This window comes from Cynocephalus volans, chromosome 16 (genome assembly GCF_027409185.1).
Source record: "Cynocephalus volans isolate mCynVol1 chromosome 16, mCynVol1.pri, whole genome shotgun sequence".
NCBI classification, from domain to species: domain Eukaryota; kingdom Metazoa; phylum Chordata; class Mammalia; order Dermoptera; family Cynocephalidae; genus Cynocephalus; species Cynocephalus volans.
In genome coordinates this window covers 62,220,231-62,248,184 of record NC_084475.1, presented here as the reverse complement: position 1 = coordinate 62,248,184, position 27,954 = coordinate 62,220,231, and the positions used below count along the sequence as shown (strand labels likewise).

Sequence of the window (27,954 nt, the reverse complement as noted above, 5' to 3'; positions counted from 1 at the left end):
GACACACTACAACCAATAAAGGGAAAATGAAACCTAAACAAAAAAAGAAGACAGAGAATGACTGGGTAACAGGTGTCTTTTTATGATCAACAACAATAACTTTGTATTTACAGAGTATTTCACAGTTTTTAAAACAATTTTTACATAGATTATATAATTTGATCCTCACAACCTTTTAGAAAGTTGTCAAAACATTAATTTTTTCTTTCATTCTATAGTTAAGGAAAATAAGAATGACAAGAGTTAAAAGTTTCAAGTCAAAAGCTACAAAAATTAATAATGGGAAGGGCTAGGTATATAATCACTATGAATCATATTGTTCCATCCCCTCATTTTTATAAACAAGGACAAAGAGAACCAAAGAGATTAAGGGAACTGCCAATGGTCACCTATCCTAAAATGAAAAAACTATACATAGAATCTCAGGGTCCTTCCACATTTCAGCCAATGTTTATTTTACTATAATTGCAGCTCTTGACCCTGACTACATATTAAAATAATCTGGGGAGCTTTCAAAATGCTGACATACAGGGCCCATCCCCAGCAACTAAATCAGAGGTGGGGTTTATACATCACTATTTCTTTTATAAGTTGCCGGGAAAATAGAATAGTTTGGTCAGAGCCCTCACCTCGGGTCCAGTAGGGTGTGGTTCAGCATCCTTTGTAAGTAAATTGTGTGTGTGTGTGTGTGTGTGTGTGTGTGTGTGTGTGTGTGTGTGTGTGTGTGTGTGTGTGTGTGTGTGTGTGTGTGGTTACTGCACATGCACACCAATATATCTTTTTAGTTTTTTTGCTATTCTGGTGTTCTTCAGAGAGAGAGAGAGAGGAGTTTTAGTGAAGCAAGTGGGCGGGTGTCTGCCTCAGGCATCCGCCCAGTGCAGCCATGCTTTCCAACCTATGGCTCCAAGGATCTTTTGGCCGGTTACCTAGCTCAAAGACCTGCGTGAAGGGGTCTGGTGACCCAACCTGGTGTGTGAAGGATTTGAAACCCAGTCTGTGAATGGGCTTGAGGGGTCTGTGGGCTCCAGACCCAGCCTTAGCTCGACAACCAGCCCAGTCGGCAGGTAAAAGAGCCCAACAACTAGCATAGTCATGTAGCTAAACATACATACATACATACATATACACATACACACACACACACACACATACACACACACACACACACACACACACACATATTTTTTTTTTTTTTTTAAAGTTCCCCAGGTGATTTAACATACAGCCAGGGCTAAGAATCATTATATTACAGCACAGATTTCACATGAACAGTTGATGGCAGAAGAGTTAACCCTTGAGTTTTCTTATTTTTTATTTTTCTCACTTACATAATAAAACCATGAAAAAAGTTGTCCTTTGGGTTGGTAATGGCTATCCACAATGACCAAAAGAGTTTCAAGCACCATAGAAACCCACTCTTTCATTGAAAGAAAATTCATTTGAATCTGCAGATGAAGAAAAACATAAAACAATAATGGAAAATAGAAAACAAATCTAAACATTATTTCTAGATCTAGGGTACAACCCGCTTTTGTATTAAATAATGAAGTGCTATTATCAAAAAGTAAGATTCATTGGCCTGGACTACATGAGGCGAATGGGTATTTGACAAATAGACATCCTCACCTGTGCCCCAACAGGAATAAGATTTAGCTTTTTTGTAAGGCTTTGCAGAAGTGAGAGGATGGAGGCTGCAAAACAGAACATATCTGAGAGCCCTTCAGAGCTCTCCTGTGTTCAGTGAATTATAGAAGATAAGGTGGAAGTAAAAGGGAGAGATGTGCAAAAAAAGCAAATCAAAATTTCTCATTTCTATGACTTGTTATTTTACAAAGGAGGCAATAAACGGCCTACAAAATTTTGATCAACATCTTTAGCATTTCTGCTTACTATTACTATGGAGTAGTCCCTTGAGAATCACATCATCATTCACCCAATTAATTGAAAAATTCAGCAGAAAAACATAAATGATCTTCAGTTTGGAAAAGAAGAGGAAAAAGAATGCAAAAACAACACAACAATAAAACCCCACTCATTAAACAGAGAACTTGATTAAAAAAATCATTCATGACCATGGTTGTCAAAGCATTTGTTAACACACATGGTAACACTCAGGTGGTACAAACTATAAAGGTCATTCCAGTTGAGTATCTTCTTCTAATTAATTCCTTGAATCAAATAAGGCCTTAATCTCAAGATTTTCAGTTGTTGATCATATGCAGATTTGAATGAAGTTCAACAATTTCAGCTTTAATCAAATAATGAGGTTTTGAGTTTGTATTGAGCAATATCCAAGAATAAAAATAAAGCCCCATCTTTGGGCTGTGTAGCTCCGGGGGGAGGGGGGGCCGCTGAGGGAGTATAAAGAAGAACAAGAGAGCTTGGAACTCAAACTCTGAGCTAGACCCCCAGTTGTTATTGGGGCAAATTAACTGTACAACTGGTAGTTCAGCATAAATTACACCAAAGCGAAGGGATTACAAAAAGAGGCATTAACTTTTTAGGTTGTAGATCTACTTAGCATGCTGCCTCTGCTAAAGCATACTATAGCTCTTTCAAGGATATAAAACATTTCCTCTCTAAAAATGTTTCATCTTTCTCACTACTGAAATAAAATTGTGGGTTTAAAGTTAAATTTTCATATGGTAACTAACTGTATTTTTATCATTCACATAATAATCCTTAGCCTCCTTCCCTTCCCTACACGTAATATACATTTGCAGCTTTTGACACCCAGCACTTGTTCTCATTTATTAGCAACAGCACCCTTTGGGGAATTCCTACTTCTCCATTATTTCAAGTCCAGTTAAATGTTCAATCAAACTACCTGTCCTACTCTACGCAAGAGGTGGACATAGGACCCATGGAACTCCGAATTTTAAGTAAGTGATGCACAAAGACAATAAATGAATGGAGTTGACCTAGCCTATTGGGGGTGGTCTGCTGAGATGTTTCATTAGTACTCATTGCCTCAATTCTCCACATTGCCTTGGTTCCTGTTCTTCCCAAACCTGGTTTTTAAGCTTTGCCTTCAACTCCATGGGCTTCCATATCCCGTATCTTTCCAGTTCCTTTTTTATTTAAATGAGGCAAAGATAGTTCCCTCATTTGCAAACAAAAAACCCCACCATGAAAAAATAGTACAGGTGGCCCATAAGATACTCCTTGAGGATAGACACAGGCTGAATAATGTTGAATGAAGTCTCAGTTTTTACACAGCAAGAAATGATGAAGTAGATGCTGATGTTGACAATAATGATTCCTACTACTGAGAGCTTAGTATCATCTACCAGGCGTTGTGCTTTACATATATTAATTCATTTAATCCTTACAATAATACTATCTGATAAGCATTGTTATCCCCATTTTATAGATGGGGAAACAGATACTGAAAGGGGGAATTACTAGAAATAGGCCATAAAGTTAATAAGTGGAAGTAACAGTTGACTGAAATATAGGACTCTCCTATTCCAAAGCCTATGTTTTTTAACCACTTAGCTATATTGTCTCTAGATAATAATAGCTACCAGATAATGGGGCTTAAAGCAAGAATAAATCCATGCCTTTTTATTTTGACAGATATGAATTATCTGAGAAAATACGTTGGAAATTAACATTGGCCAGCTCGCCACATGTTTAATTAAGAAATAAATGCCTTGCAAAAATGAATAGGCACTTTGTCACTGACATCTACAATTAAAATGCAAAGTACAATTTTTTTCAGTCAATAAACACTGCTTATTTATCATTTTTTTGACAGCACTGTTCACTTTCAGTAAGCCTAGTTAACCTCCTAAGATTGCTTACCACTGATGTAATCACAAGAAGACAATCCCTGTTGCATAAAATTGGCACCTTCAAATGGAAATGACCACTTAACTGTGATAGAGAATGCAAAACATAAAAGCAGCAAAGAAAAGTCAGGAAGACACTAAGGCTCACAGTGTCAAGGCCCATCAAGTAGTGTAACTTGGTGCTGCAATCACAGAATCTAACCTTGAAAATCCAGGGCCACGCCACCTAAAGCCAGGCTTAAAGAGACCCAACCAAAGCCCAACTGGTTTATTTATTTATTTATTTATTGCCTTTTTTGTGACCGGCACTCAGCCAGTGAGTGCACCGGCCATTCCTATATAGGATCCGAACCCGCGGCGGGAGCATCGCCGCGCTCCCAGTGCCGCACTCTCCCGAGTGCGCCACAGGCTCGGCCCAGCCCAACTGGTTTAAATCACACTAACTCACCTCCTGGACCCCATCCGAGTCTGAGGAGAGACTGGCTTCGTGTTTGGATACGACGACAGCAAGGCCACTTAAGGCTAATAGGGCATTGCCTTTGACCACTGGACTCTCCCTATTTAAAAAGAAAAATATGCTAAGAGAGCACTTTGGGGAATTAACTAGAGAAGAGGAAGAGTTATAGGAGGGCAGATGAGGTCAAAAGGCATTTCCATTCCTTCACAGAGTCTTGCACACACAAGTCTGTGTGCTACCTGATACCAACAGTTTTTTTCCTTTTTCTGATACTAGTGCCGATTTTTAACTCTTCTTATCAATGTATGGTCTTTAAGCCTTTTTGTAACTTAGAAATCCAAGCTCTTATATCTAAGTTCTTTTTTCCCAAAGTTTTTATTTCATCATGTGACGTCATATTTCCTAAGCTACTTTTTGTGTCATCTTTGGCCAATTCAAATTTATCAATTTGTTCTGAAAACGCAACCAAGGGCAGTTAACGTGAATAAGCCCGGCAGAACAGAACAGACACTGGCTTTTCTGAAGCACTGGTGTATGGAACTGGCTTCTAGAGAACCACTTTAGACAGCATACTTTCCTCACACCCTAACATATGGCAGCTTTTCTCAGTCATTATTATCCTCTCCTTCTTTCTCTTTTTTTTTGGCTGGCTGCTGGCTGGGAGAGGGATCGAACCCTGGACCTTGGTATTGTGAGCAACATGCTCTAACCAACTGAGCTACCCAGGCAGCCGTCCTTCTTTCTTTTAATATGCCAAGCCATCAACCTTAAAGTCAGTTTGTAATATAATTTAGAGACCCCAGATAAGATGAAATAAAAACAACAACAAACTGTTTTCAGACTATTTGGAGTGAGAGCTGCCTTTTTACATTATCCAAATGGTAGTTTTCTAATATCAGCAATAAAATCTTATGTTTGATTTCTGAATTAAGCATCAAGATAACTGAACTTTTTTTTGTCCTTTTCGTGACCGGCACTCAGCCAGTGAGTGCACCGGCCAGTCCTATATAGGATCCGAACCTGCGGCGAGAGCGTCGCAGCGCTCCCAGCGCCGCACTCTACCAAGTGCGCCACGGGCTCAGCCTTGATAACTGAACTTTTTTAATACACTCACCACTTGAAAATGTATGATTAGTATTATTCCATAATTCCAAGCTGATCCTATAGAATAAAGCCCCCAGTTGGACACTGATGAGATACTCTGGGCTTGCCAATTCTGTAAAAACAGAACTCGGGCAACTGAGCACCCATACAGTAAGACAGTTCGTTTCTTAGTCCTATGATTATGGGTTCCCATAAATACAGAGAATGTTCCCCAAAACCTGGACTTGAGACCTGAACCTGAATTCAGCATATGACCCAAGAACCACTCCCTGCTTACCCCAGTGCAGCACTAGATGAGATATGAGGGATGGAGGAAGACTTTTAACCCTGCTCCCCAAGCAAGTCTGAACAGGTGAGTCAGTGGGTATTAAAAGGTTGGTGTACACACGTGTTCTTGCATCTTTGCTTCCATTCGTTAAGAATGGGACTCGGGACTTGCCATAATCAAGTTCTTCCATCTATCTATTCAACAATCCCTCCTTTCCTCTCTGCTTCCCATCTTGGGCGGGACCTCAGCAAAGGCCTGCTCTGCATGCTTGATCATTTTGTTCATCCCTCAATTCATTTCTCTAGGCCTGCCATAACTTATTAAGACACCAACTTTTGTATTGGGGGAGGTGGGGAGGAGGACAAAATAGGAAGGGAGCCTTAAGGTCTAAGGAGATGCTCTAAGCTAATTTTTGCTAGAGTTCCGCAGTGAGGATTATTGAGCACTCATATAGCTGATAATAATACACAAGAAAGCAAGGCAGGATTTGGGCATTCCTACATACCCTTGCTATAAAATCATTTAACAAAAATAAAAGTAAATCTTTTGTTTCTAACATTATTTTCCTTAACAGATGATCTTGAGGCCTGTCTAGCTACAAAATGGTCATGAATTCCTAAGGTTGAATTTAAAAAGTTTTAAATTCTCAGTGATCTGAGAATTACATCCACAGTTTTACTCACCCTACAGAAAACACATGGTGACCATAAATCTGGTATTAAATCAGGTACAAATCCTTGTATAAAACAAGATTATACCAAATGACATAACAAGTATTTTCTTAAATGATGAAACAGAATTTAGCCTGTTTTAAAACAGTACCCAAAATGATTTTATTCCAAAAGCTTCTCTGGTCTTGACATACCTGAGCATATTTGTCCTTGAAAAATGGAGAAAATTTTATTTAAAGCCACTGGTAATTAGATCTTTGGTTGCAGACTGAATGCATATTTGGACATTAATCTTTGAATAGAAAAAACTAGTCCCAATCTACACAATGCATTCCTAGGCCAATCTACACATTTCCCAAAGGTGCCAGGACTAGCTTTTGATTATCTTTGCGCTCAGTATATACGCAGCAAAATAAATTCAAGGAGGAGGTGGCCAGGTGAAAATCTACAACTGGTTCAGCAAAAACTCATCACCTTGTATCCCAAATAACTATCACCTACCAGTCAAACAGCAGAGACTAATTTGCATAATAACATGTGAGCATTGGTACAGTATTTACCTAGACAACACCACTGACATTTTAATTAAATTGTCCTTTGAAACAAACTGATGTCATTAACCTAATTAAAAAGCACAAGAAAGGATGAGCTACAGTGATGCTTTCTCAAGGATAAAGCATTACATTATACATTAGTAAAGTGACTCAATCCTTTGGAGATTTTTATCTTCAGGTTAAAATCTATTTAATTAATAACAACAAAAATAAATTTGTATCAATCATCAGGTTTTATCTGTGTTCTGAGTGTCCCTTAGCCCTATATCTAATGCTTTAAAAATGCTTTCAAATGCATTAAGCAGTATAATACTGTGATTGGTGTTAAACTTCTTGCATTTACCTATGGCTCTGAACAAAACAAGCTCTACCCAAACCCAAATCAGCCCATGGCAGCCATGTTCTAAGGAACAAAAAGCTAAGCTGGCAGAGGGTGGTGGTGAGGCCCTCACCTGGTTGGAGGAGGCCTAGTGGGAAAGAGAAAAGAGAAGGCAGCAGTGATTTTTCCCCCCTTCTCTGTCACTAATCTCTGAGCCTCTGGACCTTACATATCTCCTATTCACTTGCTGTCATGCCTAGCATTGTCAAGATTACTTTAATAAAATAAGGTCTATAAAATACTTTGAAATTTTTGATGAAAAGGTAATGCAATGAGAAGATGAATTATTTTTACTCTGTACCACTGAGAATGTGAACATACTCTCTTTAGGTATTAGTCACAAAGTGATGTTTTGCAAATCTGAAGATTATAGTCACTTTGAAATAAAATTTTAGAATGGAAAATTGCAAAAGCTACTAGACAGGCAAAATTACAGTTTGTTTTAAAAGAACGCTTCTAGTTTCTTCAGCATTCAGGCTTTTGCTGCAAATGTCAAAGGACTATTTTTAACAGGAAATAAGTAGACTACATAACAGAACAAACTATGAAAGGTAAAGGTCAAAGGCAGCCCCTACCCCCAATGCAGCACCCTCCCCTCCAATATGCAGCCGAACACTCTCCCACTGTGTCTTCAATTCACCAAACTGGAAATCAGACACAGCATAGATAGGGAAAAGCAGGTTCCTATTGAAGCTTCTCTGTACCATAGTTTTCATTTTGTCAACAGATATATCAAAAGATATTTCCCAGTGCCTTCCACAGAACTGAGTCCAGGGGAGGATTACCATTTCTACTTCCCTTTATTCAGAAGACAAGGGGCTGAGTAGTGATCACGTGCTGAGATCCAACTTCATAGTTAAGTACCTGTGTAAGAAATTACTAGTAGAAAGCTAATTCTAAGGTAGACCACATTTTTGTTTTGTTTTGTTTTTAAGGCAAAACCTATTTAGATACAGGAGGTTACAGGACATAATAAGGATAAACTATACTGCAATTAAATATTTCTAGACTTTCAATACACATGAAATCTAGACCAAAGGTGTATTTATGTTATTTGGAGGCTAAGAAGAAAGGAACTCAAACAGAAATGGCAGTGGCTAAAAGTTCATGCAGGAACAGAGAAGTGAACATAACTAACATGTAACTTACTATGAGAACAATTAGCTTGTTAACGAAGAAACCTGAACAGATTATTCAAGCAAGTTCAGCAGGGTATAATTTTCTTAGTGAAATTTGGCTTAAGGTAAATAAAAAACCTCAAGACAGTAACACTCAAGTAACTTTTGTTAAAATAACCATAACAATCTGATTGAAATTGCCTTTTTACTAGGTCTTTGCAGTAGTTTTTAGTATTTAAAAATTCAATTTTTTGATACACTAGATGCAATAACACAAAGGGAATGAAAGAAATACTACTCTGAATTATTTGCTGCTTCATGGTTGAGATTTTATAATCTATTTGTCAAACCCACATAACTCTCATTAGCAAGGATTCCCCGCTCCAACCCCCCCACCCCCACCCCCACCCCAACCCTAAACTAAATTACGATTCTTTAAATCTAAGCCAAAGCACATGGCATTTTGTTAGGTGTACAGCAAGGGCTCGACCTCAGTGACTCCTGATGTAAAAGTTATGTATTTATACTAGTCCCTTTGTATTTTCACAAAAAAAACATGTAGTATGAATTGACTCAATATAAGAAAGGGTGACAACTGATTTTTTTTTTTTTTAAATTGAAAAATACTTTAAAACCCTTGAAGTTATGAAATGCCATGAGAAATTGTATATACTTTGCCAGGGGGGAAAAAAAGGCCCCTGAACGATTTGGGGTAAGAGAATGAATAGGTCTTACTTTGCAGCTGCCTTGGTGATCTCATCAGACAACATGTCTCTTACCCTGCAATAAAGATGGAAAGTAGATATGAGTTTATGTTAAAGCAAGAACTCAATCTTATCAATTAATAAGAACCTCTGGCAATGACTCAGATCTTAAAACTAAATATGTAGAATCTTAGTGTAAAATGAAAGAACCTGTAAAATGAAAGAACCGTTAATAAGGGCTGTTCTTCAATGAGAGCTTCATTTTCCTATTCCTTTTGTCACTTAGTGGAGACAGGGAAGGAGGTAAATGTAACTGAGGAGAGATGTACAGGCAACATTGTAATGGTGGTTTCTCAAACTGAGTGGTGGGTGTAGAAGTGTCCTTTACACAGGGTAAACATCTCTAATCTAAAAATCTGAAATCTGAAATGCTCCAAAACCCAAAAATCTTTTGTGAGCATCAACATGATGCCCAAAGGAAATGCTCACTGGAACATTTCAGATTACAGATTTTCGGAAGAGAAGTGCTCAACTCGTTAAGTATCTGCAAATATTCCAAAACCTGAAAAAATCCAAAATCTGAAACACTTTCCGATAAGAAATACTCAACCTATATTATGGTCTTCTATGGACTAAATATTTGTGTCCCCTCAAAATACATATGTTGAAATTCTAACTCCCATGGTATTAGCAAGTAGGGCCTTTGGGAGGTAATTAGGTCATGAGGGTGGAGGCTGTATGGATGGAATTACTGCCCTTAGGAGAAGAGACACAAGAGAGCTTGTTTCCTCCTCGCTGTCTGCCATTTGAAGATACAATGAGAAGACAGCCATCTTCAAACAAGGAAGTGGTCCCTCACCAGACACCAGATGTGCTGGCAACTTAATCTTGGATTTCCAGACTCCAGAACTGTGAGAAATAAATTTTTGTTGTTTAAGCCACCCAGTCTACTGTATCTGTTACAGCAGCCCAAACTAAGACATTCTCTACCTCTTTTTTGTACGAGAGCTCAGCAAAACATCAATTTACTATTTCCACATTGTACATATGGAATAGTCAGTGTGTATATATAAAATACAATTTCAAACATTAGTTATATAATCTCACCAAAGCCAAAAGAAAATAAATATACTTCTAGGTTGAAAGGAAGGTATGGTCAATTCAAATATTCACAAATATAATTTTTTTCCAATATGGGAACCTGGAGATTAAGTGAAAAACAACCACTGTCTGCCAAATTTACATTTTTAAAAGGATCATTTTCAATATATACTTTGAATTTTATAAATTCCAAGTTTTTATAAATATTAAAAAATTTTTGTATTCAAATATAAATACTTGCACTTGACATATAATAAAATCTTGGCTATTTAGCACTTTCGGAGAATGAGTCATTCTTATGAGCCAAGTTTTTCCAGTAATTGCAAACTGCTCCTATATATCTCAAACTTGTATTTTTTAAAAGTACATTTCTCTAAAATATACTGTCCAATTTCTGTCTTCCTAAACAGAGTATAGTGCACTCAGTGTAAACTTTTATTGGTCAGTGTGGAATATTTACAAATGAGGACCTGTGCAATCTTCTGTCGAGGGCCAATCCTTCCACTTGTGCATGGGAGATCCTTCTCTACTTACTACTCCCGTCTCTTTGTGGCATCACCAATTTTTCCTTCTCTACTTGTATTACTCCCCTTAGCATGTGAAAATACTGTGGTATCTACCCTCTTAGAAGAAAAAGCCCTCCAGCTACTGCTCCATTTTTCTGCCTCTTATACATCAAAACTCCTTTAAAAGAATATTCTCTATACTTGATGACTCTAGTTCATCTCCTTCTACTTTTTCTAGACCCTTCTATAATCTGGCTTTTGTCCCCACAACTCCACCAAAACAGCTCCTGTCCTGGTTACCAGTGACTTTCAAGAGGGAAAATCTAATGTTTGATTCTCTGCCCCCATCTTTTGCAGCTTCACAGGAGCATTTGACACAATTGACCACTGCTTTCTCAGAACACTTTCATCCCTTGGCTTTAAGATTCTACTCTCTCTTGTTCTCTTCCTACATCACCGATCACTAATTTTCCATCTGAATTATTGGTTCTCTCTTCATCTTACCCACGCTAAATGTTGAAGTGCCCCAAGGCTCAGTTCTCTGAAATTTTCCCTTTCTGTAGTCACTCCCTAGGTGACCTCATCCAGCATCATACTTTTCAATGCCTTTGATATGCAGATGATTCCCATATTTATATCTCCAGCCCTGGCCTCTCCCCAAAACTCTAGACTCACATACAACATACAGTCAACAACCTACTTGATATCTCCAGTTGGTAGTCTAATTAGGCATCTCAGACCTAAGTCCAACACCTGATTCCTACCCTAAAAAGACTTGCTTTTCTGTAGTATTCTCCCATTTTAGTAAATGGGAACTCCATACTTTGTTATTCAAAGTCAAAAATGTGGAGTTATCCTTGAGTTCTTTCTCTCACATCCTTCACTTAAATTATTGGCATTTATTTATTTATTTTTGCTGTAAGAATTTTATAAAATTTTAATAGAATTATTCAGATATGGAATGGGCTAGTCATAAATTTCCTGTCACTGTAGATTTAATTATTAGCATTTAAAACCTATAGAATCTGCCTTCAAAACAGATTCAAAATCTATTTATTTCTTAGTACTTCCACTGCTAACATCTTGGTCCAAAACACTACTATCTGTTGCCTGAATTATTGCGATGGATTCCTAACCACTTCCCCCAGGGTATATTTTCAACATAGCAGCTAGAGCGATCTTTTTAAATTATGACTCAAATCTTCTGTTTAAAATCCTCCAATGTTTCTGCATCTCAGTCACAGCCCTTTTCGTACCTACAAAAACCCTCCATAATCTCCTGAACTTCTCTGTTCTCATGTCTTATTACTTTCCTCGTTGCTCCTCCATGCCACACTGGCCTTCTTACCAGGTACACACTCAGGGACTTTGAATTTGGTATTTCCTCTTATTCTTCCCAAGATAGCAGCTTGGCTTACTCCATCACTTCCTTCAGGTCAAATTCAAATGTCATATTATTAAAGAGGCCTTCTCTGAACACTCCACAGAAAATAGTAACACCCAATCCCCCTCAACTTCACCCCCAGCTTCAATCACTCTCTACTCTCTTTACCCTACTTTATTTTTCTTCCAAAATCAAAATCTACCATGTTCCATTTATTTATTTGCTTATTACCTATTTCCATTCAGTTGGATATAAGCTTTGGGAGGACAAAGGCAAAGCTTTGTTTACTGCTGTTCCTCCATGCTTAGATCAGTGCCTGTGACATAACAAACATTCAAATAATCTTTGAAGTAATAAATAAGTGATGTCTTCATTTAGATTTGGGACTGTGTTCCAATTAAGTGAGAAAGCTGAAGATCTCACTTCAAGATAGCTTATCAGTTACTGTGAGTTTAACTGTGAATTTTCTAGTTGTATATTATTCTTAAGAAATTTCTAGGGACCTATCTCCCTTATACTCACATATACATACAACTCATGAATTTTAGCAAAGACATATATCCATAGATGTCTTTATATATTTGGAAAGTGTAGCAAATATACCACTCCCATCAAGTTATCATTCTCAGAAGATGAAATTAAAACTAGGTGCAAAAGGTGATAGCATATAGAAAGCAAAACCCAAATTCTTAATCTCTAATTTTAAATCCAATATTAAAACATAACTTAATGTAACTTAGAATGGAATTAATTAAGCACACAGAAACACACACACACACACACAAACACAGCTGCTGCATTTTTACATGTGCCATTTGTCAGTAATCAAACACCTAAAATCAAGTAATTTTCAGACATATTTTTAAATTAAAGCAACCTGGCTATAGACAAAGCTATTTAGATTTTGGGCACTTAGCTTACATTTAGATTGCTGCAACATTAATCTGACAAGGTATTCTTCCCAACTCATGTTGGAGTTTAAGTTGCTTTTAATGTGCCTGCATTTATAGGGAGTCTCTGCCAAATAAATTAAAGCTCTGACATGGTGAAGTTGCTCCTAATAATGAAGATGTCTTGGGGGAAAGGGGAAGCAGTGGAGGGGAAAAATAACCTTTGACTAAATGTGAGGTAAGAAGGCAATGGATTCAATGGGAAAAACAGAATGCTTTAGGAAAAGAAAAAAAATATATATATATACACACACACACACACACACACACACATGCACACATATATGTATAATGCATGTATAAAGCTCTTCCTATTATATCTAGTGAGTGGATGGAAAATATACCTATCAGATATTCTGTGATTTCCCCTTTCAGACTCATACAGAAGTTAAAAGTGTCAATATTAAAGCCTTTAAAGTGGTCACCTTTCTGCTAAAAGCTTACTTCCCATGACAAATCATGAGCAGAAGAACACCACCCTCTTACCAGAGCCAGGCTGTGCTTTTTTTGTATTGCACCTCCTCAGGTCCTTCTTTTCCATGTTTTAACTGCAACTCCAGCTCTCCTATTCTTCCCTGCAAAAAACACAGCATAAATCAGCATGCAGACTTGATGACCAAAGTAATCTTCCAATTTCTTTGGGAAACAAAGACATATCCTTTTCCCAGTTGAACTTCAGTGTTCCTGATAGGATATTAGATTATGAAAGAGGATGTGTGAGGAGGAATAATCAGATCACTGTTCAGGTATTTCTACATTCACCAAAGAGGTATATCCTGGAGAAGTTGTACATTTGGCAAATTTAGTGAAGAGAACTTCATTTGGGGATATATATTAAAGCAAATTTGGTCTCATTAAAAAAAATCCCCTATATGGTAGTGATGTGCCTTTTCAGCAACTGATAATTTTAGCATAACAAAACACTGTAACAAGATTGGGCTCTAGGTATGAGTATTATAACAGAATGGTAGAAAATAAGTTGGATAAGTATATAATACTTAAAATTCAGGTAATATACAACAAAAGTTATTCTCCAACAGCTCCCACATTACATTTCTGTTTCATTTCTGTTTCTTGAGTGAACTTAGAAAAATAGATATTGTAATTCTCAACATCTACCATATAATAAAAATATAGCTAATATTATCCATTTAAGACGAAGGCCTTCAAATATTTATTATCTTTTCCATGTTTATTATACTCAGGATTATTTTGACCAGATGCTTTCCCCTTTACTCTATCACCAATTACATTATTTAAATGTAAGTAAAATACTGGTTTATTGATGGACACTAAATTGGACAAGAACTCAGACTGTGTATTATATTATGTACTGTGTAATACCCAGCCATTTTCAGAAGTGGTTGTGACAGCTTACATTCTCACGATCAGTAAATAAGAATATTGGTTACTTCACACCCTCAGCAACATTTGGAATTGTCAGACTTTTAATTTTTAACCATTCTGGTGGCTATGAAATGGCTCTCACTATGGTTTTAATTTTATTTCACTGTTTACTAATGAGATTGAGCATCTTTTCACGTTTCTTAACCATTCGAATTTCTTATTCTGTCAGTTTTTCTGTTGGTTGTCTTTTTCTTATTGATTTTAGAGTTCTAAGGTGCATTCTATAGAAGAAAAGCATGTATCTCTCTATACTCTAGAGAAAAAAGAACTGTAGCATGAAGGGTTAAGGATGCAAGCTCTGGACTCAGACGACCACGGTCCAATGACACTTCCACTTATTGGTTGTGTAAATTGGGGTAACTTACTCTACCTCTCTAAGCTTCAGTTTTCTCATTTGTAAAATGTAGCTAACAACTATCTCATGATATTAGAGCATCACATCAAATAACGTTGAAAATTGTCTATGTAGCATAGTGCCTGATAACAAATAATAGCTATTACTACTAGATTTCTTGTCAATAACCAAAAATTCCTATCTCCTTTTATTATCTTCTTATTCAACCATCTTTCATGAATATATCTAAATCCCTCCTGAAATAATTCATATTTTTAATCTGCATAACCTCAGGGAGTAAAAGTTTCCCAAAAATGTAATATGCAGACTATAAAGTTACACGTCCTTGTATTTCTTTCATATACTTTCAGTTGCCAGACATTGAAGGGAAGGACTTTTTTATCAGTCCAGAGTCCTTGTATTTAGCACAATTTCTGGTTCACTGTGCCCCAGGGCTCACCATTTCAGGAACTCTGGGGTTAAATTTGATGGACGCTCTATTCACATACATCCTTCATGATTTCTTTACTTCAATCATATCCATCCTCATTCTCCATATTTTCTTTCTTTCTTTCTTTCTTTTTTTTGGCTGGCCAGCCAGTACAAAGACCAAATCCTGGACCTTGGTGTTATCAGCACCATGCTCTAACCAACTGAGCCAGCCCCCCACCCCCATCTCCATATTTTCAGATAGAATCCTGACCTTCTATTCTCCCCTCTGTCTCATAGAACAAGGTATCAGGGACAATCAAACTAGCAAGATATTACTATTAATATTTAATATTGATATTGTCCTCCCAGAAGGGCAGGAAAGCAAAATAGAAAATTTTTATTCCCTCTCTTACAGCCTAATTTAAGAAGCTAGTCATGCTTCTTAAATTATGCCTCCTTACTCTTAAAACATTTATTTCCTATGATGCTTTTCCAAAAAAGATGAAGAGGAAATTAAAAGGTTAAAATCTGTTTAGAAATAAAACACAAGAAAGCTAGAATACATGCAGCTTCTTGAAAAGGCCTACTTTTCTAATCTCCCCTGTAGTCACAAACCAGTACAACCATTCTATCATAACTAAGAAAATTTCATATTTTTTCTTTCTCAGAGTCTCTGTTTCTTTCCATCTCCTCTTCTGGAACATCTCCTAACCCCTCCCACCCAGTCCACATCAGGCTATTTATTCAGATCCACCTTGCCTTCAAATTCTTGGCTACTGGTAACAGATCCAGTAGCATTCAACTCAGTCATCTCTACTTCTGTTAAATAGCTGTGGTTAAGGAAGGAAAACACTTATTGGGAGAGAAAATCCTGAAATGATCACCTGAATTGAGATTTTTGGATTGTCTGTAGATTCCAATATTAATCTTTCCATCCTCATAATTTATCTCTAGTCTATCCAACCAGGACCTTGCTGATAATAGTGAACAATTTCACCTAGTTCACTATAGGAGAGTACTTCAAAAAGTTCATGGAAAAATAGAATTAACAAATAACACAATCTTTTCATGAACTTAAAGTATCCTTGTACATTAAAAACAAAGAAAGAAATAAAAAACACACACAAAAAAAGGAAAAACCTTACAAATGGTCAGAGTATTTTATTAGGGATCACAATTCCTGGCCCTGGCTTTGATTTCAGATTATTTTGCAACTAGCTGACCAACTCAGGAAACATGTATCTGTAATCACCCTGCTTTCATACTTCTCTACTACTGAGGTTATATTCACAATCCCAAATAGCCCTTTTCACAGAGGCTGGAGATCTGAACCTCCTTAGCATCCCAGAAGGGCAACAAGGTAAAAAAGACTGTAAATGGCTCCTAACCAAAATCGTCTCTATGCTGTCAGTCAGCTCTGCATTTTTCACCTTAATGGGAAGAAATCCAAATACTTCCCCATGTCAACCACTTTGATATGCTTATAATTCACAACTCCAAGTTCTTGTGGAAGAATTAGATGAGGCTGAAATCATATACCTAAGCAGAAGCCACTAGTAGTGTTCAGATCTCAAACTAATTCACATCCTAATCAGCCTCCAGGAAGGAATGTAGAACGCACCTTTTAGCATGTCTCCTAGCCTTAATTGAATAAAATATGGTTCCTCTAAATGATCCTCTAGTTTAACGCTACAAAATATGTCTAGATGGAAGTAACTATAACTCCTGTATACAAGAAGTGTCCTGCAGGACAGAAATTCTTGACATAGGCAAGAAGTCTGGCAGTTGCTCCAATTCTTCTAAGATGCCATAAATCGTATTTAAGTGTGTAGACTCATTTTAAACACTTGTTTAACAGCTAAAACACATCAGTGTATTTTCAAGTAATAGAGATAGCATAAAACACATTGCTGTACTTTCAAATAATACTGAAGTTCCACTTCTTCTGTCACCAATTCTCAACAGAACTGGACTTAGAAACCCAAAATAAAGAGAACTTAAATGATAAATAAATAAAGATATACACCATCACCTGAAACAGTAGAAAAGCAAAATAACAACCTGCATTACTAAACATAGTCAGCAGGCTTTTTACAAATAGATCTGTCCTCTAAAATATTAAGCAAATTTGCATTATTTATTACTACAAGTAATGATGATGTTAGTGAAAACACATGGTACAGTGGAAAAGGCAGAGGCTCCCAGAGTCAGAAGAGTCCAGATTGAGTTCCAGTTCTTTCATTTACTGACTGTTGGGTTTTGAGCCATTTGCTTTGCTTTCCTAGCTAACCCTGCTTCCCCATCGATAATCCCATTTTACACAGGGTTGATAACACCAACTTCAGAGGCTTTCTGTAAAGATTAATTAAAATAATATATGTTACGTGTTAGACAAACACTAGTTATTCAATAAATGGTAGCTCTTCTAAAAAAATGGTAGAGTTTTTCTTTCTTTCAATCAAATGCAAATCATCTGTAAGAATTATACCATAATACTATTCAATTTAGCCTTTCTTACACTAAGAGATAAATAAAATTCTCAGTTCATTCACAGGAGGAGGAGCTATTCTTCCCTTCTCCAGGTGCCTATAGTATTTGGTACATCCTTTATTAAAGCATCAGAGATACTGTACTGGAATTGCTAGTGAACATGTTAGTTTCCCACACTGGACAGGAAGCTCATTGGGAGGAAGGAGTGCTTTATTCCCTTTTATATCCCACACACTCAGCATGGGGCTTGGCCAGTAAAAAATGTTCCATAAATGTTTGGTGAAGAAAAACATTGCAAAATTACTTGGGGAGAAATGAATGTGAGAAAAATTTCATACTCTGAATTAAATCTCACTCTTCTTGAATAAAAACTATAATCGGCCAGGATGTATATAATGAAGTTAAAGAAACATATAGAGACATGAGTAATTCATTCATTTACTCATGTATCTACTCAAAACGTATTGGGTATTCTGATGGGGCTGAAGATTAAAAAAAAATAGTAAGGAAATAATGAGCAAAAGGAAACAATTATTCCAAAGAAAAAATCTTTAAAATGCAGATTACAGTGCCTTGGGGGAACCATCACAAGCAGTGTTGCTCAAAGTTTGGCTGGGTAGAGTAAATGGATTAAAATCACCTGCAGCTTGTTAAACATGGAGATTCCTAGTCTGCCATTCAGTTCTAATGAATCAGAATCTCTGAAGACATAACAGTATTTTATAAATTTAGGATCAATAAGATATGTTACAGCAAGGTTTTAATTTGAGATGAGAGATGAATGCTCCGACGCTCAGTCATTCCTCCATTCTACTCCTACCATCCCTCCTTTCATAGGTCAGCTCACCTCATTTTATAGGACAGCTGTTATCTTTAACCATAACACCACACTCCTGAGGCTCCATGAGAATCTTATTCTGGGACAGAAATTACTTAGGTAGGATCAGATTTTTTCTATCACTCTTAACAATAAATTTCAAGCTAGGAAAAAGAACAGTTGTTTTCTTATATTAACTGTTTATATATTCCCCAACTAATCAAAAGTTATTTCTAATTTTAAAAATTCACAAACTATAACATAATATTATTGGATTGAATTGAGTATATCTTATATATATATTTATTTAGTGAGCACTCTTTATGTTTTAGACACTTACGTCAGATGCCAGAGACAACAAGAGAAAGAAACACAGCTCCTGCCCTTAAGAAGCAGAGAGACAACTGGAAGCCCCAGACAAATAACCAACATGATAATGGCTTCAAAAAGGGAAACACAGGTACTAAGGAAATACATAGAGGAGTGTATAATCCAGTGGGGAGAAGAGTAAGGCACTCAAGTGCCTGCCCAGATATACTGATCTAAAAAACGAGAAGAAATTAGGTAAACAAAGAGGGAATGGCAGGTTCTTAGATAGAAAAAACCGTGTGTGGAAAAGCCAAGAGGTTAGCGAAGACACATTAAGTTTAGGAAAATAAATTTAGCAAGACGGAAACATAAAAATTTAGAGGAAGGGTTCAGAGATAAAACTGGAGATGTAGCAAGTCAGGCTTGAGGAATTACAAGTACAAGGGGAGGCGACGAGCTCAGTTTGGGATGCGCTCAAGTCAAGGTGCTATGGGAAAGCCAAGTGGGGACATTCAGAAGGCAGTGGGACAGGGGAGAGTGGCACTCAGAAGGGAGCTCAGTAGGGAGCTCTGAATGGGAGACACAGATTTGGGGGGGGGGCATCAACATTTAAACTTTAGGTGCATTGATATATATATATATATGTCTCATATTCTTTTGTGAGTAAAAATAACTATCACATGCTTGATAGTGCTATATTACCAAATACTTTTGTATTAAATACACATTTGCAGTAAAATTTGAGGTAGGAAGGTGACACTCCCCCAAAGAAAACCATCCTATGATTTTATTACCTGTAAAATGGCATGATAAGCTCGATTCATATATGCAAGCCAGGCTTGTGGAAGAAAAATTGCACGGTGCCACTCTGAAAGCTGGATGTGAACCTGTGGGAAAAACATACCACAACATGTTAGAATACACAGAATAAAACTAAAGCTATATCATCAATTCTTTCCTTCCCTTTCTTTAAGTGACTTAGGTTCTAAAACAAACTCAGTCCAGGATTGGAACCACAAATAATACCTTTTGGATATTTCCAAAGGAGAAGAGTTTAGAGTCTTGCAAAGTCAAAATAAAGTAAGCCTGAAATTTTCTAAATTAAAGCAAATAAAATCCTACAATAATAACAAGTTAATATATATGTGTAATACAAATCTGTCCTTGAAAATTAGGGGGAAACTCTGTAAAGTCTCTTGCCAATCTCAGAAAACTAGGCATTGTCTAACAAATCCCCCTAGTAATTTTAAATAAAAATAAATATTGCTCATATCCTGGATTTCCAATATGATAATTCTTGAAGTAATAAACTGAAAATTGCCAACAGAAATATCATGTTATGTCAAAATCATGGTGGTGGTAAGAGCATGCAAATGAGAACTGCACACAGCAATTGTGCACACCACTAGATAAATGCCCTTTAATCAGTGTGGGTAAACAAGAGAAAAATGATCTATGGCAACACTGAAACCCTATTTCTGAACAGAGGCCCAGACAAAACATCTGGTTTTCATAGTCATTTCTGTTTCTACCTATTACTATATGGCTATCTTGCAACAAATCTTCCCAAGGTCTGCTTCTGTTAAAGCAAGATCACTCAAGAAAAACAGTCACAATGCATCACATTTCATGTTTCCTGTAACTCATCTCATCTAAACTAAAACAACTAAAACTTTAGTCTGTGTTCTATAGACAAAAAAAAGACAAATTTATATATAATTACACCAGAATCATGATAACTAGTGTTTAAGGGCATTTTACTGTATTATAAGAATTAATTTTCTCAAGTGCCTTAGGATAGAGAAGAGAACAGCCGCTCTGAATATAGTTGGTTCCCATGGCCTCTGGTATGTTTTTTAATCCCAGTTTTAGTGAGGGCCTACTATACACAAGGTACTGTGGAAGAATGAGAGGATTATCAATCCATCTGTGTCTGCAAAGAGCTTTCTAGATAGTGTCTGGAGAGCCAGAAACAGGCACAAATAGATTATAAAGCAAAATTATGAAGAATCTATGGGAATGAAGAGAACAAAGAGAATTCTGACTGCTTTCTATCACCTCTTATGGCATTGCTGCTTTCTTAAAAATTACATACTCAAACAGTATGAAACAGATACTCATACCATGAAATGAACTTTAAAAATATTATAAAGACAGGGCTCTTCTTTTTCTGATTAAGTACTCACTCCACCAAGTGGGGTGAGGGGAGCCTTGTCAATACGTCCTTGAAGGAATGAACCTTCCAATTCCTGCTTCTTCTCTTGTTATCCAGGAAGCAAACTATAACCCAGGCCATATTTCCAGCTGGGGAGGCATTAATCAGTTCTTGGCGCTCTCTGTTTCAAAATGTAGGCGATCTTTTTCAACTTTTTTTCTATCAACTCTGTTCCCTTTCCATAAAACATATTAACTATCTTTAGGCCCTACTTTGAAATCTGGATTTAATGGAAACAACACTCAAACACCACAACAAAAACTTTTATCTCTTACTTTAGAACCTCACAATGCTTTTAAATTTTCCTGCCAAATAATCCATGGATATCATTGCACTACTGAGAATATCCATAGCCTCAGGAAATTGGCAAAAAAGAGCAATTTGGGGGGAAGACAATGGTCTCAATTGCATCTTATATATGAGTTAAAAAGGGAAAGGATTACGGAAAAAATGTAAATAAAAATGAGCAAATCGAATATTGAGCTTCTAAACACAAAGACATTCATGCCAGGAAACCTATTTTAGGAGGTTATAAACTGAAGGTTAAAGCTAATCCTCCTGCTGCTTCAACCATAGGTGAAAGCGGGTGCAGGGACACAGTAGAATGCTTCAGTCTAGACGCCGCCTGAAGTCCCCATGTTTTATGGGATTTTGTACCCTTGTCTTAGTGTTCTATGGAGTTAGCTGTGAATAAATCTCTTTAAAAATGCACTCTGTTGCTCTTTCCCTTAATGAAGAGAGATTTAGGGAAACAGCTGAAGATAGTCATCCCTTTATGTTCTAGTTTTGTTTTGGGCAAAAGGGACTCCCCTGACCATTTCAAAACAAACCACACATTTTAGGATGCTATTTCTATTCAATATATAGCCACCTATATTGCCTATATTTTAGGTTAATATCGCTAGGTCAAAAAATAAATTCAGTTAGCATTTACAGAGTATAAAAATTATATGTAATTTGCTATAATTGTATGAAGGCTTTGAAGGAAATTAACAAAATAATTTCAAATCAGGAAGTTGCAACCTAGATATTGAGCAGATGATAAATCAGGGTTCTCAATCAGTGTGTCACCAACTTTTAATGAACATGTGAAGTTTATTTTTTCTATAACTAACTACACACACTCTTGCAATGACAGCTAGACTGTTGAGATGAGCAATCCTATGGCTTAGAGAAGAGTAAGGGTAGAGTCTTCATGTGTAAGAGATACTGAGTTATAAGTAAATTCTCAAGCTTGTCTTATACTTTACAGGACCTTTGTACTCACTGCTCCCTTTGCCTTGAATGTCCTGTCTTCTCATTTCTACTTATTGAAATAATTTCTCCCATCTCTATACTTCTAGTACACTATGTGGCTCTCCCGTAACTCTCCACAAATTCTGTCTTAGATTATGTGTGTATGGACCTTAATATACAGTCCTAAGGGGCAGAGATTATATCCTATCCATCCTGGAATCCCTCCTATGGTACCCATAACAGTGTCTTGTCTTCAATTAAGTACCCACTGAGTTTAACAGAATTAAATACAGAACATTCTCTTTAAGACAAATTCTTGTCATGTGAAAACCATACTATCATAAGTAAGTAAGCACAGAAAATTATGGTATTCAACTTTAAATCATTCTGTAAATAAAAAAATAAAGTTAAAATTTTTTTGTTAGTAGACACAGCTAAACAAACAGAAGTTTTTGAGAACACAGTTATTTGAAATTTAAGCGTCTCCAAAATGTTCTAGCCAGGAAATGTTTAATTCCAGTTAAAAACATAGTGAGGGACAAGGCAAGATTTTAAAGCAGGTATTATATTTTGAAATTCCCTAAACTTTTTTATTTGTATCATACAGGTTCGAATTAAGTATACCTTAAATACGAGCTCAACAAAAAATGTCCTGCTTATAAACACAGTTCACAAATGTGAGGGAATGTTGGGAGAGAAAATAAAGAAGCAATCATGTTTCCTCACTGATACTGAGGAGAATACATGGCCATCTAATTAGTTAATTTACTGTTCAGAATACACTGCTCAGAAATTTGGTAGTGTGTTTTGCCTCTTGAGTCATCTTAACAAAAATGATTATTCCATCTATAAGAAAATACCCATTTTTAAAATTATTTTTAATTAGTTAGTGTGTGTGTGTGTGTGTGTGTGTGTGTGTGTGTGTGTGTATTTTTTTTTTTTTTTTTTTTTTGGTGACTGGCCAGTACAGAGATCAAACCCTGAACCTTGCTGTTATCAGCACCAAGCTCTAACCAACTGAGTTAAGTGGCCAGCCCCTAGAAAATACCCATTTTAAAAGTCCTTCATCAAACATGCTAAATCAAGTAAGACAAACTTTCCATGAGGTTCTTTGACTGTCAAGCTAGAATGGGAAGGCCGAGATCAACATGTAAAAATTAATCGGTAAGCTAAGTATTTGCTACTAGTTTTAAAATCCCAATCTCATAAAGTCATTTTTCAAGCTTTCCAAATGTACATATTATTATCAAAAAAGTAAAAAGTACTTCATTTCAGTTGCTATACAGACACACAAACGAATACTGAACCACTACATTTGGCTTTGAGATATACACACATTCTTCCCATAGTCCCAGAAGAAAAACTGTTTGCAGTTAGTGTTAGAGACCCCAAAAGCTATTCAATGTCTCATTGTTTATACACAATAAATGGTGAGCTTTAATTTTCTGAAAATTATTTTGTGTTGGCACAAAATAATGTTTTGTTATTCCTGTCCCCTGACAAATAGTGAGAAGCTAAGAGAAAGAAGGACACCTTTTTAAAGTAAATGCCACTCTTCTGCTTGTAGGTGCTTTCTGGACATTAAATATTCTCTTTCTCTCTCCCTACCTCACCCTCTCTTTTCTTCCCCTTTCTCCTTTCCTCTCTCCCCTCTCTCCCTCTTTCACTCTCTCTCTCCTCCTCCTTCTATCCCACCCCTCCACCCCTATTTCCTGTCAGGATAACATTAGTTTGAAAGCTGACAATTCAATCACATCTCAAGCAACCATTTACTCTGTTATTTAATAGAACAGGGTTGGGGGGGGGACCCAGTTACCATAACAACTCACATCCACATGGTAATTATGGAGTATCTAAAATTCAGCAAACCATACTTTTTGCAGTATTTTCTAGGGGGAATGTATGATAAGCACAGATACCACTACTCCCCATTATTATTCACAATTTTCATCTAATTGTTTCATATTGCAGAAATGCTAACACTACTCCATGTACTTAATAACAAATACATTTTTAAAATAAAGAAGAAACTGAAAGAAAAGGGCAAATACACTTATATTTCAAGGGTTTGGTTATATCATACATACTTTTGGGCATCTAGGGAAAAAATTTAAAGGAGGCAGAAGAAAGACAAAATTAATTAAAAATTAAAGGAATCAAATGATGACCACTTTAAAAAAAGAAAGAAAGAATGTAGAACCAACAATTTCGTTCAAAGTAGAGCTGCCAGTAAGTCTAGATAAGGTTTCTCTGAAATAAAAATAAAAAAGAGCTCATTACCTAATGCTGAAGCATAAATATGGTTGGGTACTAGTGGCAGAATCAGGAAAATTTGCATATTCCCAACAGTGGAGAAAATAATGAAGCCAGACTGCAATTCTCACCCAGGAACAAATCAGTATCATCCAATTTAGGTGAGTGTCACATCAGAGTTAGAAATGCCAAAGGATGACAAGACTGGCAGCAAATTTCAGGGAAGAAAACTATCATTCACCTTCAACTTTCTCCTCAGCAGGAGCCAAGTTAACCTCAGAATGAGAAGTAGATATAAATCAGAGCAGAAGAGGATAGTCACTTGAGGTTGCAGAAGCCTTAGTAGATCTGAAATGACCACTGGTTGTCCGCTGTTCAAAGGAGCAAAGAGAGAGGGCACTTCAGTTTTAGAGAAAACTAAACAAGGCAAAAAATGCAGAAGTGTCCTGGTATGTCAGGCCAAAGACAAATCAGACTTAGACCTATGATTCTTCCAAAAGCAACATGGGAGAATTTCACTTTAAGAAAAGTCAAACAAAAAAATGCAATGTTTTCAAAAAATAAGGGGATGCAACACTTTCCAAAGGAATTTATCACAGATTACTTAAATAGCTAGCTCTCATGGCTTTGAAAATAACTTGATTAAGCTAACATACAGTTTTTGAGAAGTACTGACAATTACACAAAACAAAACATACTTCAAAACATGAACAGCAGTGGTTTCTGGTGTGGCATGTAAGGATTTTAAAGGTCAACACTCCATCCTAACAACAAGTAAAAGCTGAACAAACTGAAAAATCAATAACTCTTCTGAGATCACAGAGCAAAATGCTGCCCCCAAAATTGGAGAGACAAATAGGCAGATACAGAGAATCACAACTTACCAGAGCAGAAACCGATAGGCACAAACCTCCATGGTAACCAGTGCCAGGATAGGAAAACCCGAACTATATTTGATGAATGCCTGGAGGCTAAGTGCAAACAAGTCTGAAAATTAAAAACTCCAGGTGGACCCAATCATAAGGGGGTCCCTACACCTTTATGAGTTTTACCTCCAGGAGATCAACAAGGTTCTCACAGTGAACATCAGAGAAAAACCACCTCGTGATTCTGGCAGGGGGAAGGGAAAAGGAACCATTGTGAAACATTCCAGAGTATTCCGTTCTTCTTAACAAGGTCTACCATCAGAAGAAACTATTTAACAGAGCCTAACCTAATTAAGTTTTATCACAGCCTAACTACACTGGCAGAAGAGAATTGTCCAACTCCAACATTCTCTAGCCTTCCATGTGTGAGAAGGGAAATATACAACTACGCCCCACTCTAGCCATTCTGTCCCACCTAAGCAGGTAAAAACAAAACAAAACAAAACAAACATTCAAACAAAAAACACTGAAAAGCACTTGTGAAAGTCATAGGTTCACTAAAAGATTGTGATCTAATTATAAGACTATAGAATGTTTCTACTCTCCCACAGCTTACTGCAAGATTACTAAAGGTCTATTTACTTCATTCAGCTCCTTTCACCTCGGACATCATGTCCAGCTATTGAAAAAAACTACAAAGCATACTAAAAGACAAAAAAAAAAAAACACAGTTTGAAGAAACTGGGAATTTAAAACAACCATGACTAATATACTAAAGGCTATGATGGATAAAGTAGACAGCATGCAAGGATAGATGGACAATGTGAGCAGAGATATAAATTCTAAGAAAGAACTAAAAAGAAATGCTACAGATCAAAAACACTATAACAGAAATGAAGAATGCCTTTGATGGGCTTATTAGCAGAGTGGACATAATTGAGGAGAGAAACTCTGAGTTTAAGGATATCTAAATAGAAACTTCCAAAACAAAAAAAAGGGGGGGGTGGGGGAAAAAAATCCAAGACACGTGAGACAACTACAAAAAGTGTAACTACATGTAATGGGAAGACCAGAAGGAGACAAAAGAGAAAAAAGAAGAAATATCTGAAACAATAATGATTAAGAACTTCCCCAAATTAATGTCTGACACCAAACCACAGATACAGGAGGCTCAGACAACACCAAGCAGGATAAATGCTAGAATAGCTACAGGGAGGCATATCATATTCAGACTACAGATTATCAGAGATAAAGAAAAAATTCTGAAAAAAGCCAGAGGAAAAAATACTTTACCTACAGAGGAAGAAAGATAAGAATTAGATCCAACTTTTTTTCAGAAACCATAAAAGCAAGAAGAAAATAGAGTGAAATATATAGTTCAAAGAGAACAAAACTACCAACCTAGAGTTCTGTACCCTGTGAAATGTTCCTTCAAAAGTAAAGGAGAAATACAGACTTTTTCGGATAAACAAAAATTGAGGAAATTTGTTGCCAGTAGACCCCTTGCAGGAAATGTTAAAAGAAGACTTTTAGAGAGAAGGAAAATGATATAAATCAGCAACTCAAATCTAGATTTTTTTTTAAAAAAAGGGAAGAGGATTAAAGAAGTAATAAGTAAAGGTGGAATAAAAACTTTTCTTCTTCTTAGTTGATCTTCCTAACTCATTCTACGAGGCCAGCATTACCCTAAAACCAAAACCAGACAGACATTAACAAGAAAAAAAAGAAAAAGAAAAAACTACAGACTAATGTCTCTCATAAACATAGATGCAAAAGTTCTCAACAAAATATGAGCAAATTGAATCCAACAATTTTAAAAAGATTTATGCACCACGACCAAGTGGGATTTATTCCAGGTATGCAAGACTAGGATCAATATTCAAAAATCAATTAATGTAGAATCCAGCACATCAACAGGCTAAAGAAATCACATGATCATATCAATAAATGCAGAAAAAGCCTTTAACAAAATCCAACACCTAGTTATAATAAAAACTCTCAGTAAACTAGAAACAAAGAAACAAAGAGCAACTTCCTCAACTTGATAAAGAATGTCTGAAAAAAATACACGTCTAACATCATACTTAATAGTGAGAAACTACAAGCTTTCCCACTAAGATAAGGAACAAAGCAAGAATGTCCCCTCTCACTACTCCATTTCGACATCATACTGGAAATCCACACTAATGTGATAAAACAAAAAGAAAGTAAAATGCATAATGAAGGGAGACAAAATAAACAAACAGATTCTAAATTTTATATGAACAGGGAAAAGACCCAAAAGAGCCAACATAATATTTGAAAGGGGAGAACAAAGTTGGCAGACTTACACTATCAAACTTCAAGACTTATTATAAAGCTACAGTAATCACAACAGAGCAGTATTGGAGAATGACTACAGAAATAGAATACAGAACCCAGAAATAAACCCATATAGTCAACTGATCTTCGACAAAGGAGCAGAGGCAATACAATGGAGAAAATCTTTTCAACAAATGGTGCTGGAACAACTGAACACCTCACATACACACACACACACACAAAGAATCCAGACACAGACCTTACATCCTTCGCAAAAATTAACTTATAATGATTCACAAATCTA

General features: G+C 36.4%; 1 protein-coding gene across 3 annotated transcripts in view; it reads right to left on the bottom strand.

Moving 5' to 3' along the window:
- FOCAD (focadhesin) overlaps positions 1 to 27,954 on the bottom strand; it is a 338,731-nt gene that overhangs the window by 52,924 nt on the left and 257,853 nt on the right. For all 3 annotated transcript variants that reach the window (XM_063080862.1, XM_063080864.1, XM_063080865.1), the window contains 5 exons: positions 19,574 to 19,666; positions 13,477 to 13,565; positions 9,081 to 9,125; positions 4,243 to 4,351; positions 1,329 to 1,445 (listed from right to left, as the gene is read on the bottom strand). In XM_063080862.1, coding sequence (XP_062936932.1) covers positions 1,329 to 1,445; positions 4,243 to 4,351; positions 9,081 to 9,125; positions 13,477 to 13,565; positions 19,574 to 19,666 — 453 coding nt within the window. The remainder of the gene's footprint in view (positions 1 to 1,328; positions 1,446 to 4,242; positions 4,352 to 9,080; positions 9,126 to 13,476; positions 13,566 to 19,573; positions 19,667 to 27,954) is intronic.